The 12283-nt window shown below is 41.8% G+C and overlaps 1 protein-coding gene and 1 long non-coding RNA gene across 3 annotated transcripts in view; one reads left to right on the top strand and one right to left on the bottom strand.

Moving 5' to 3' along the window:
• anos1b (anosmin 1b) overlaps positions 1-4337 on the bottom strand; it is a 79574-nt gene extending 75237 nt beyond the window's left edge. For both annotated transcript variants that reach the window (XM_052073401.1, XM_052073402.1), the window contains exon 1: positions 3914-4337. In XM_052073401.1, the coding sequence (XP_051929361.1) occupies positions 3914-4090 (177 nt within the window). In that variant the 5' untranslated portion in view covers positions 4091-4337. The remainder of the gene's footprint in view (positions 1-3913) is intronic.
• LOC127605739 (uncharacterized) overlaps positions 1-12283 on the top strand; it is an 81856-nt gene extending 69573 nt beyond the window's left edge. Inside the window, exon 3 of the long non-coding RNA XR_007963635.1 lies at positions 12229-12283. This is a non-coding gene — a long non-coding RNA (uncharacterized LOC127605739). The remainder of the gene's footprint in view (positions 1-12228) is intronic.

Raw genomic sequence — 12283 nt, 5'->3', positions numbered from 1 at the left:
TCATTCCGCCGGGCTTATTCTCAAGGACACAACCTCAGTGCCCAACTTAGTACAGACCAGCCTGCCAAATGGCAAATGTGCAGGGAGTGTGCAGGGAGGCTTGCGTCTGCATACACATCAGCAACAACACCAACATTTGTGCATGCGCATAAAAAAAAAGAGATCCCTATATGCTATCAGTTTGAATTTCATTTTTTAAGAATGCACAATCAAATGAAGATCCGTAAGAGATTATAAACTTGACAGTGAAGCTGTGATATTGTTTCGATATCGCTTCTGAATCCTCTTAGCACCCTGAGCTCTCTCAACTGTTTTGTTCACCTTTTTTTGTCTTGGGGGTCTGGCTATCACATTCTTTTGTTGTTGTCATTTTTTTCGGTGGTGCCCAAGGGAAGAAGTCAGGGTGAGATTGCGAGAGTGTACCCACTTAGTGCGCGGCAAATGATTGATGCCTTGTCGGTCTTGCCTTCTGTCTCCAATTAGTTAGTTTTCTGGGGGGTGATGTGGTTTTCAAAATCAAATTAAAGGTGGGGGCAGAGATGATTTTTTTTCACAAATCACATTGACCATGTACCTTGTCCTACTTTCAGGTCATAATGACCATTTAAAAAATATGAAAAAAGGGTGAGGCTTTTTTTTTCTTCAAACAACAAACTCCCCCTTTAAGCACTTGTGCATCTGCTTATGCGTGAAAGATCCGGCCAGGCTATCTCCACCTCTTCCAAAAGCTACAGGACCAGCCAGGGAAGTGTACTAAGCCCGAGCAAAGCACGTAGCCTTCACACTTATCAAACAAATCAGGCAGCAGTCAAACATGTACAAGTGTTTTATGAATTGCCATGTGTTAGTGTTGTTTCCATTCCCTGTCTGTTCTATTGTTCGATCAATGGACACAGTACAGCATGTCCTTGTGGGCATGTACCATTGTACCAAGGTGCCAAAAAGAGAGGATGCTGATCAATTCATCTGTTAAACAAAAGGAGTATAGACTTTTTTTCTTGACATTTCAATGGATGGCAAAACAGCCAGCTCGATAGACTGGCACACGGACAAAAGCGCCTATCTGTAGATGTCTACCTGTCTGTGGCTCCATTTTTGATCTAGCCTGTCTTCTCGCTTGACTGAGCCTAAACCAATGCAGCCTTACTGTTGTCGCTGGTCTTTTTCTAAGCATGACTGGTTGGTGGAATGACCTCTGGTCTGATTATCTACCACAGACAAAATGGCACTGACAGACGCACATATAGGTATACAAGAATGTTCTCCATTCAGACAGGAGGTTCATTAACTCGTACTGGCTCTTGGCCTTGGCTCGCCCCATCCAGCCAATCGGCAGCAAAGGCCTGAGTGTTTCACACAGTCGAATTTACTGCGTATGAAAAAAGATCCAACTATGCAGAAGGAGAGGATTTTTTTGTTTGTTTGTTTTGTTTTTTGCAGAAGTTATAGTTGAAGATGTTTACATTAAGGCAGAATTCGGAATTAAGACAGCAAGTATACAAAGACATATGTGCGCAGAGAAAAGAGCTAAAATTAAGCTATGACAACATAAACTCAAAAAAAGTATTGGAAAACCCACAGCGGCGGCCGAAAGCGAGGTGCCGCTATTCACATTCTATTGGCTAGACTCTAGCCACACACACTTGAGTGAGCCACAAACACAGGGTTCACTGACATGAAGCCAGCGGAAGAATGTGTGTTTGAGTCAGTGTGTGGTGACAAGGGAGGATGAGAAAAATATCTCATTCTATTGTTAGAGTTTCTGCTGATGTGATCAAATATACAATTCCTTTTTACTTCAAATGTTATGGTCATTCAAGAAATGAATTCTTTCAGGGTCTGAATTTCGCGATATCTGCTGCTCACCAGGATGTTGCTGAAAGAGGGACTGTCTCCTCCTTTTGATCAAAGTTTGAGATTCCTTCTACTTTGGTAAAGAATAAACATCTCGAAAATTGCAGAAGCAAGCACTTCATTGCTCTTTATTGCTTAGCTGTCTGCCAATCACCAAACAAACATAGTACAATACAATACAATACAATACAATACAATACAATACAATACATGCTGATTTATATAGCGCTTTCACAACAGCGGCAGCTGTAAGAAAGCGCTTTACAAAACAGTTAACATAAAGTAAAATAATAAACACATAGTAGCGCAATGGAAGCTGAGAGGTTGCTGAGGCAGAAGCAAAAATGGGATTTTTACAATGGGCTGTACCTGACACCAAACTAATTCTCTCAATCACTACTTTCTGTATAACACACACTAAGTGTTTCCTCAGTAATGAGGATTATGTCGAGACTGCACACATTGACAGATCATAATTTACACATTATCTAGTCTTCAGCCTCAGATGTGGAGCACTGAATCAAATATATACTTAACGTGTCACGCAAAGGTCATATATCTTCGTAATTATAGTTAATAAAGCATCACTTTATCACCCTTGGTAATGTGTAAAATATGGCTCAGCATTGGGGGATTTTGGGTATGACATGAACATCACGTTATTTCCATGGCAGAATATTTGAGGGCAGTGGATGGATAAATGCAGGCACTCAGAATTCAAACACCCAAGTAAAATGACAGAGGATAAATACAGACTATATAGAAAACGTGGCATGATTTCACAAAGGAGTGGACAATTTGCTGAACCGTGCGCCACAGAGTTCAGTCGACAAACCGTAAACAAAGTTCTGGAAGCCTTTGAGGCATATTGTTAGCATCAGAATGTTGCAGACAAAGTGAGGAAATCCTGGTGGTGAAAGCGCATTATGGGGATCAGCTAAAAACAGCAAACAAACTTACGCAGGCAGCGTTACTAAGCTCATTCATGTTGGACATCTGACGACCGCAGTCCACTTCATCAAGTGTTCCCTTTCGCACACCTCCATTCCAGAGACCCCAGCGTGACACACACACACACACACACACACACACACACACAAAACCTTACTGGAAGAGAGTCATCTCGCGGCCACTCTCATTACCCATGGCACAGGTGGTGGGATTTGAAGGGAGGAGGACCAGACCAAACCGTGGTTTTATACGTCAACACATGCCTCCAGCCCACCATTAAAGCCATTGGGGCTGAACTTTGTGGTTAATGACTTTCCCACCCACTACACACCATGCACATGTTGAAGCTGTTAATGATAAGTGTTTTTTTTAACTTGGTAATGCCCTAATGTCTACGGTAATCAAACATTATGCACAACAAAGGATGCAGTACATGGGTCAAAATTTTGAGAAAGGTGACTCATTTTGTCAGCTACAAACATATAAAAGTATATATTTTTTAAATACACTTTGATGAACGGCATGGTCAACAATTAATTCTCCGAGATGAAAATTAAAACATCCCAGTGGAAACCACATTTGAAGCAAAACAAAAAGGGATCAAGGTCTCTGAATTATTCTGATGAATCTGATGTGAAGATAATACATTTATCATATAAAAAATGCATCAAACTTCAATCATCAATATTCTACCTTGCTTGCAACTGTTAATTTTACAATCCACCATGTCCAACTGTCATCATGATCATGGCTTCCATCAGTGTCCCATCATGAAAAGTTGGTTTGTAACGTGCTGAATAGTTCTCAGGATTTGGCTACATCAACTGCAATTCTACAATCATATCAGACATGTTGTCTTTTCCAGAAGTAGAAATGTTTTGATAAGGCAAGCCAGATGTACGCATTTAACAATATGAATGTTTTTGTTTGGAAATTGCTTGGATGTTGAACTGCATTGCGTCACCCCGATAACTTTTCATTACCTTCAATGGCAACATGGCATGGGTAAACAAAACAGCTCTCAGTCACCATATTTAAGTTAAATCAACAATATCAACAAACAATCACTCAACATAGACAGGCAGACAGACATTAATCATGTACTGACCTGCAAGTGTCTGAATGCAGCAGTAATCTGGGTCATGTGCAAGGTGAGACACCTGGAGGTGCATCTGGCGCTGTTCATCTTCTCCTCAACATCCTCTTGCTCCGCCGAACTCCGGCGAGCGCGCGTCACGGCGAGGACTACGCACAGGACCACCAGGACGGCTCCACGAACAGACATGATCGACACCGAGGTGGAGAATACGAACTAGAATGATTAATTTGTAAGTGGGAAGTTCAGCTTTTCTTGCTCCCGTTATGTGTTTGTGTTCTCGGTGGTTAATGGCTGCCAATGCCAGCGAGCGAGTAAATCGGCTACTCGTGGACACGCCCACCACAGAGGCAAGTGCAGCCCCCGGGGTTTTAAGGTTGCTACGCTTAGGCACACCTGTTCGACCAATGTCTACCAACTGTGACCGTAAAATATAGTACATGCTACAGGAGAAGGCGGGGAAGGGCAGTGTTGTGAGCAAGTTGAGCCCTTTTTGGGACTGGATCTCGAGTAAACTCATTGAACTGTGGAATCTAACCACAGAAACAAGCCGACTATAATCACCCAAATGTGGAGACTCAAAATCGTATAAAACAAAGTCTGGTCTTAATCGCTTTAAGTGTAATTGTATGTTTTAATTGCAACCTAGTATTTCTCTTATAGTTCACTAATTGGCAATGAGGATAACTTCAGACTGTATTAACGGATTAACATTTTATATTGTGAGGTTTTTTTGTGGACATTTTAAAAATAGTCGACTGCATTGCATGGCACTGCATAGTGACATGAACACGTTTCAAAATTTCTTGGCGACAAGAAAAATGGTTTGCAAACCTTAAAAATATGTGTGAATGTCTGGCGAAAGTTTGCGACCTTGAACAAACCCTGACGAGAAATCAACATTTGTTACCTTCACACTCACTGTCACGGACTGTGCAAGAGGTGTCCAAACTATGTCTCGGGAGTAATTTCCAGCATTTTTTAGAGGTCCGCAGCATATGCTAAATATCAGAGGTGGGCATTCCGTCAGACTGATGCAGGTCCATCAGTCCGTCACTGTTTCAGTCAGTCTTTCAGGCTTCGTGGGCCCAGTCCATCCTTCTTCAGCGACAGTCAATCAGCATTAAGAACCAAATTTGCATGTCTCACACACAGGTGCCACGCAAGCCAAAATGCAGCGAAAAACAGAAAAAGATGAAAATAAAAACAACAGACATGCACAAGTGCAGCGTGGAGATTGATGAAATAAACACAATATGTCCACATCACACACGCCGAAAAAAAGCCAAATACACAAAAAAATCTATAAAAACAACACACACACACACACGTGCGCGAGCACACACATACAAACACACTCTCTCTCACACACACACACACACACACACACACACACACACACACGACCAAAGGGTAGTGAATGGTAAAATAAAAACAATATGGGACACGTGTTATTTAGGTCTGTAGCAGCGAAGAGTATACAAAACAATTTCCTTTTTTATTTTTTTATGCATTTGGTTGCATATCAGATGTGCGACACCTGAATGGTACATTTACTCTAGTATCAGTAAGTCCATTCTGGACCCCAGTTGGCTATCGCAGACGATTCAGACAGACTCGGCTGGCCGAAAATACGAACGGCAGCTCACTGTGACGATGCAGATATGTTCACCATTAGAGCACAATGGTGCCACATTATGGAAATTGCAATGCTAAAAAAAAGTAGGACTTTTAACAACGGGCTTCTCTCATCTATATCTCATCTGAATGAATCCACATGAGCACTAATAAGTGACATAAGGTATAATGTAGATTCACATCACCTCACACTCCTTGTGTTACTGGATCTCTGTGCTGTCTTCGGTACAGTAGATCACCAAATTTTATTAAATGACTCTGTTGCCTGGTTGGTATCGTTTTAAACTGGTTTAGATCCTACCTCACAGAACAGTTTCTTCATAGGTATGAATACATGTTCCTCCAGAACACATGAAATTGAGTGTGGGGTGCCCAAAAGGTCAATTTTAGGTTTAAATGTTTTCAATCAACATCTGCTTCCTCTTGGGGATGTCATCAGGAGGCATGGCATAATGATATCAGCTTTCACAGGTATGCAGACGACACACAGATATAAATTGCAGTGTCTCCTGATAAAAAAGAGCCAATTCTTACCATTCTTAGCCATATTTTAGATATTAAAATCATGAATGGCAGTGAACTTCCTCCAGCTCGACCAGGACAAAATAGAGGTTTTAGTGATGATCCTGAAGGCAAGAGATTTTTTTTTTGTACCCAAACTAAAAGACTTTAGGGCAGTATGGTGAATGACTGGTTAGCATGTCCGCCTCACAGTACAAAAGTCATGGGTTCGATCCCGAGTCCTGGCTGTCCTGTGTGGAGTTTGCATGTCCTCCCAGTGCCTGGGTGGGTTTTCTTCGGGTGCTTCAGTTTCCTCCAAAATTCCAAAAACCTGCATGGTCAGTTAATTGGCCGCTCTTAATTGTCCTTGAGTGTGATTGTGAGTGTTTGTTGTTTAGATTATGGATGGATCGATACAAAACTGTAACCCTCCCTCAGTTGCATCAAAATCAGGGCAGACCGGGTGCACTGCACTCGAGTATACCATACTTGACATTGGGAAAAAAATAATCTTGTTGGGGTCCATGCATAATATTGACAGATAACCTCCAAGCTCTCCTTTTGCAAATGATGTAGTCAGCCATGTATGTGAAGTGGGCAATTGGAGACCACCTTGTACCACCAAGTGTGCGTTGGTGTGTGCAAGGCTCAAAATAATTGCTGATTTTCGCTGTTCAGATATTATCAAGGAAAGCTCGCTGCTATTTGCACCATACCAGCTAGCTAGCAATGAGCTTTGACTGGCGATTGAGTGGGGCTAAATACATTACGGAGTTGCTCATAAGTCAGTCATTACCACCTCAATTACAGAAAATGTGATGCACTTTTGCCAAGTATTGTTTTTCACAAAGGAATGACGAGATGTAAAGTGAACAGAATCATGCGAATTGCTAAGCGAAAATTGACATGTCAATGTGAAACACTGGAATTAAGTGCTTGGGTGATTGAGTACACTTTTCACAGAAGCTTTAAAGCGGAGTGTATCTAACTTTGAACAGCAAAATAACTGACAATTTAATTAGTGTGTGTAGAGATATTTCAGCATTATAACAGCGGTGACAGGACATGAACCATAAATTAATTATATTATGCTATGGCATATGTCAACCAGGAGATGTGGCCTATAAAGGAAAGGGTATTTGTAAAATAATGGCCTTTTAAATAATTTTTGTCATTTTTTTTTCAGGAAACAAGAAAAATGGAACCAAATACTGATAAGGCTATATTACATTTATAAATTATTTGATTTAAGAAGTGGAATTGAATAATCTGTTTTACTAAGAATGTAGCCTATATTAGCATAGGTGACCAGCATTATGAGGAGATGTTTAAGACAAAAACATTTTTTGTCAGAGTATGACTTTGCCCATTATTTCAACAACTGAGTATCAGTAATTTGTTTGTATTCACAAAACGGTCCTGAGTTTTTATCTTAACTTTTGAGATCTGCACAATAATTTTAAACTTATATTTATGCTTCAAATTGCCCCACTGAAATCATTTCTAGACAAAAAAATGATTATCTAAGAAAGGAAACTAAATGTTCTTTCATTCTATTGTTGTATTATTATTCTTGAATAAAATCCTTGCTTGAGGTCCCAAGAATTAACCTGCAAAAAATACTTCTCAAAATATCGAAGCTACGCCACAAATTAAGCAATTGAGGAATAAATTTTAAAAAAAATTCATTGAGCCTTGATTAAGATGAAATAATGTATAAAATGCAACTAATAATCGATGAGATTGTAGACATGCAACACAAGAGGATAAGGATATTCCTTGTAATGCATTTTCTTTACTTTTAAACAATTTACAACCACAGATTTGAACTTGAAAGAAAATTATCATATGCTCATTTTTGTATTCATTTGTATTGCCATGTAGTGTGGCTTCCTTGTGCAATAGTAAACTACAGAATTCAAGTTGTGGTCAATCTAATTTTTTATTGACAGTGACTTTTCACCCATCTTTCCATCCATTACCAAACCTTTTCATCTTCACGATGGACGCGGGTGTGCTGTAGCTTATCCCAGTTGACTTCGGTCAATAGACAGGGTATACCCTCAACCGGTTGCCAATCGCAGGGCACACTTAGACAAACAACCATTCACTCTCACAATCACGCCTCAGGACTATTTTGAGTGATCAATTAACCTACAGTGCATGTTTGTGGAATGTGGGAGTACGGCCAAATACCTCCAGCGAGTGGGGCAAGTCCTAAGAAGCCAGCTCAATGGCAAGAATAAGACCTGGGCAATAAGAACCTATGATCAGATACCTTGCAGGAATAATAAGGTGGCCAAAGGAAGAGATTCAGACCACGGACGTTAAGACCCGAAAGCTCCTAACCATGCATGGAGGGTTCCATCCCAAATCCAGCACCCTGAGACTGTACGCAAGCCGAAAGGAAGGAGGCCGGGGGCAAGTGAGTGTGAGAGCCACTGTCCAAGATGAAACATCCAAGCTCCATGAACACATCAAGGAGAAGGCTCCAACGGATGACGTACTCAGAGAATGTCTCAGACAACGGGGAACAGAGGATGAGGCGCTGGAAGAGGGACCATCATGGGAGGACAAGCCCCTACACGGGATGTACCACCGGACCATAACTGAAGTGGCTGATCTCAAGAAGTCCTATCAGTGGCTAGAGAGGGCTGGCCTGAAGGACAGCACAGAGGCACTCATCCTGGCTTCTCAGGAGCAGGCCCTGAACACCAGAGCCATTGAGGCCCAGATATACCACACCAAACAAGACCCAAGGTGTAGGTTGTGCAAAGAGGCACCTGACACGATCCAACACATAACTGCAGGATGTAAGACGCTGGCAGGGAAAGCCTACATGGAACGCCATAACCAGGTGGCTGCCATAGTCTACCGAAACATCTGTGCGGAGTATGGACTGGAAACCCCAAGGTCAAAATGGGAAACACCTCCGAAGGTGGTGGAGAATGACAGAGCGAAGATCCTGTGGGACTTCCAAGTCCAGACTGACAAGATGGTAATGGCGAACCGACCAGATATCGTGATCATAGATAAAGGGCAGAGGAAAGCCGTTGTAGTGGATGTAGCGGTCCCAAGTGATGGAAACATCAGAAAGAAGGAACACGAGAAATACCAAGGGCTCAGAGAGGAGCTGGAGAGAGCCTGGAAGGTAAAGGTGACAGTTGTGCCTGTGGTGGTCGGAGAACTCGGGGCAGTGAACCCCAAACTAGATGAGTGGTTGCAACAGATCCCGGGAACAACATCGGACATCTCAGTCCAGAAATGTGCAGTGCTGGGAACAGCAAGGAAACTGCGCAGAACCCACAAGCTTCCTGGCCTCTGGTAGAGGACCCGAGCTGAATGAGGGACGGACACCACCCGAGGGGTGAGACGAGGATTTTTAAAAATATATATTTATGTGTGTGTGTGTTTTTGTGTGTGTGTGTGTGTGACTCTCACTGAAATACATTTCCAAATATTTTGCTTTCATGGCTCTCTTAGTTCAAAAAGCTTCCCGACCCCTGCACTAACCAGTTGGCCACCGGCCACATCGAAGAGCAAAACTGAGATTCAACCGCCGAGACATCCAAAAAGCTTTGCTGGGATGCATCGCTTGCATCTCTCACTGCAGGTGGTCAGAGGCTACGTTAAGTGCTACTTATGCTACACCAACTAACGACAACCAAGCTTCGGCTGACTACTGCTGCATCTAAACGCATTGCGGAATACCTCCAAATTCTGGGTGTCACCCGCCTACTGCCCAGAGGCGGCTGGGATAGGCTCCTGCTGTGACCCTTTTGATGATAAGCGGATCAGAAAATGGATGGATGGATGGTATTCAATGTATTTTAATGGACGCAAAATGAAGATAAGTCTTGCTTATTTAAAGTACACATATTTACCAGTAATTAGGGTCGCTCACTTGCTACCCAAGCAAAATCTTTTTGCATCTGATGATCCCCAAAAAATGTTTGGGGACACTCGGGTAGATGTGCAGCTCAGTGAACAGGCACTACATTGGTGAGTAAATGAATTTTATTTTACATTTCTTCTTGTCATTTTATTTCGTTCGTATTGAATTAATGGTAATGAAACAAAATGACAAAGATACAAAAATTTATCAAATAAATCTGCTCACCTGCAATTTATAATGGCGCATTATAGTCACCTTCGGGCATTAAAGTTCGTTCAATCTCAGCTGCTCAACATCGTCAGTTATTTGCTGTTGTATAGTCGATTCTCAAAATGCAAATGATCTGTTTCCTTTATTTTCAAAGAATAGTTTGTTTTGTTATTGTTTGGTTGGTGTCTTATATGAAACTGCAACATTGCACAATTTATTGGACAGACTTGTTTAAGATCACACAGCGTAATTTGGGTGGCATTTTATTTAGTATTTTCATTCATTCATCTTCCAAGCCGCTTGATCCTCACTAGGGTCGCGGGGGGTGCAGGAGCCTATCCCAGCTGTCTTCGGGCAGGAGGCGGGGGACACCCTGAATCGGTTGCCAGCCAATCGCAGGGCACACATAGACGAACAACCATCCACGCTCACACTCACACCGAGGGACAATTTAGAGTGTTCAATCAGCCTGCCACGCATGTTTTTGGAATGTGGGAGGATACCGGAGCACCCGGAGAAAACCCACGCAGGCCCGGGGAGAACATGCAAACTCCACACAGGGAGGCCGGAGAAAACCCACGCAGGCCCGGGGAGAACATGCAAACTTCACACAGGGAGGCCGGAGATGGAATCGAACCCGGTACCTGTGCACTGTGAAGCCGACGTGCTAACCACTGGACTACCGGGCCGCATTTAGTATTTTAAATTATCTTATTATTTTTGACAATGTCTGTAAATTTAGTTTCCTGCTCTTAATTGTGAATGTACTGTATACTTGATGGTTTTAAATGCTCCTGAAATTAAGTGCTGCTTGATGAGCCGATACTGTATTGTGTTCATGTATGTGACGTCACTAAAGGCCTACGGTTGAAATGCACGGCCGGCAACTGCAAATGAACAATATCAATGTCGCTGACATTGGATAAAATATCACGAGAGACCATTGAAGACAATTGTTGGAGACCTATTAACACTTTTCCCGTGGTGGAAGAAGTATTCAGATTATTGACTTTAACAGCACTCATAATGGTCGCTTGGACTGTAAGGTTAACGTTATATGAGGGACTCTTAGTCTGAAGCATCAGTGTGTTTCTGCTGGGTCAGCTGCTCTGAAGTATTTTTTATGTTCCTTTTTATATCCAGTGCCACTCGATAAAACCAAAGCTTTCAAGATGATTCATGAAAAAAGAAATTGTTTTCATTTATTCCTCTTACCATTTGATATTTATTGAAACAAAACAGTGTAAATCGTTTTCATGGATGGAGCATGATTTGGTGGACACAATGGGATGGAGAATATCCTTTCATCCATCCATTTTCCAATCCGCTTTATACTCACAAGGGTCGCGGGGGTGTTGGAGCCTCTCCCAGCTGTCTTCAGGCAGTAGGCGGGGGACACCATGAACTGGTTGCCAGCAAATTGCAGGTAGGTGGAGAATATAAACTGCTTTTTGTATCACACAGAAAAATCAATATATTCTGCATACCACCACCATCATTCTTTATGAATTCGTATTTTATCCTTTCTGTGTCAAATGTTGGTAATAATGTTAAAAACGATGTGTATAAGTATATCCAGCCATTCATTCTCTGTACCGCGTATTCCTTACTCAGGTCACAAGTGTACTGGAGCCCATCACAGCTGACTTTGGGAGAGAGGCGAGGTACACCCTGAACGGAATCGTTTATAAATGTACTAAAGTTCATTTAAATATACCGTACCTCAAAACCGGGTCATTGCAATTAAGTAACCATCAACAGTGAATTATTTTTGTCAAGTGTCTTCATATGTTTTTGACAAATGTTGAGTTTGAGGTCACAAGGAAAGTAAGTCTATTTAAATCAATTGCTCATGAAATGTACAGTAATCCCTTGCCATTTCGCGGTTCGTTTATCGCGGCTTCAGTGCATCGCAGATTTTTTCAAACAGTCATTATTTTTTATTTGTTAATATATATACACGGAGTACAGTACTGCTGTATATGTTGCTCTATGTGACTCGCTGTTGTTTTGCAGCTTCTCGCGGACCGTTTGCGGACTTAATTTATTTTATTTTTTTACCTGTAACCTCTACACCAAGAAGACTAAAGATAAGATATCCTTTATTCGTCCCACAATGGGGAAATTTACAGCCTCCA

Source organism: Hippocampus zosterae, chromosome 8 (assembly GCF_025434085.1).
Source record: "Hippocampus zosterae strain Florida chromosome 8, ASM2543408v3, whole genome shotgun sequence".
In the NCBI taxonomy this organism is placed as follows: domain Eukaryota; kingdom Metazoa; phylum Chordata; class Actinopteri; order Syngnathiformes; family Syngnathidae; genus Hippocampus; species Hippocampus zosterae.
Note: the sequence above shows the minus strand (reverse complement) of the source record. Positions and strands in the feature narration are given on the sequence as shown.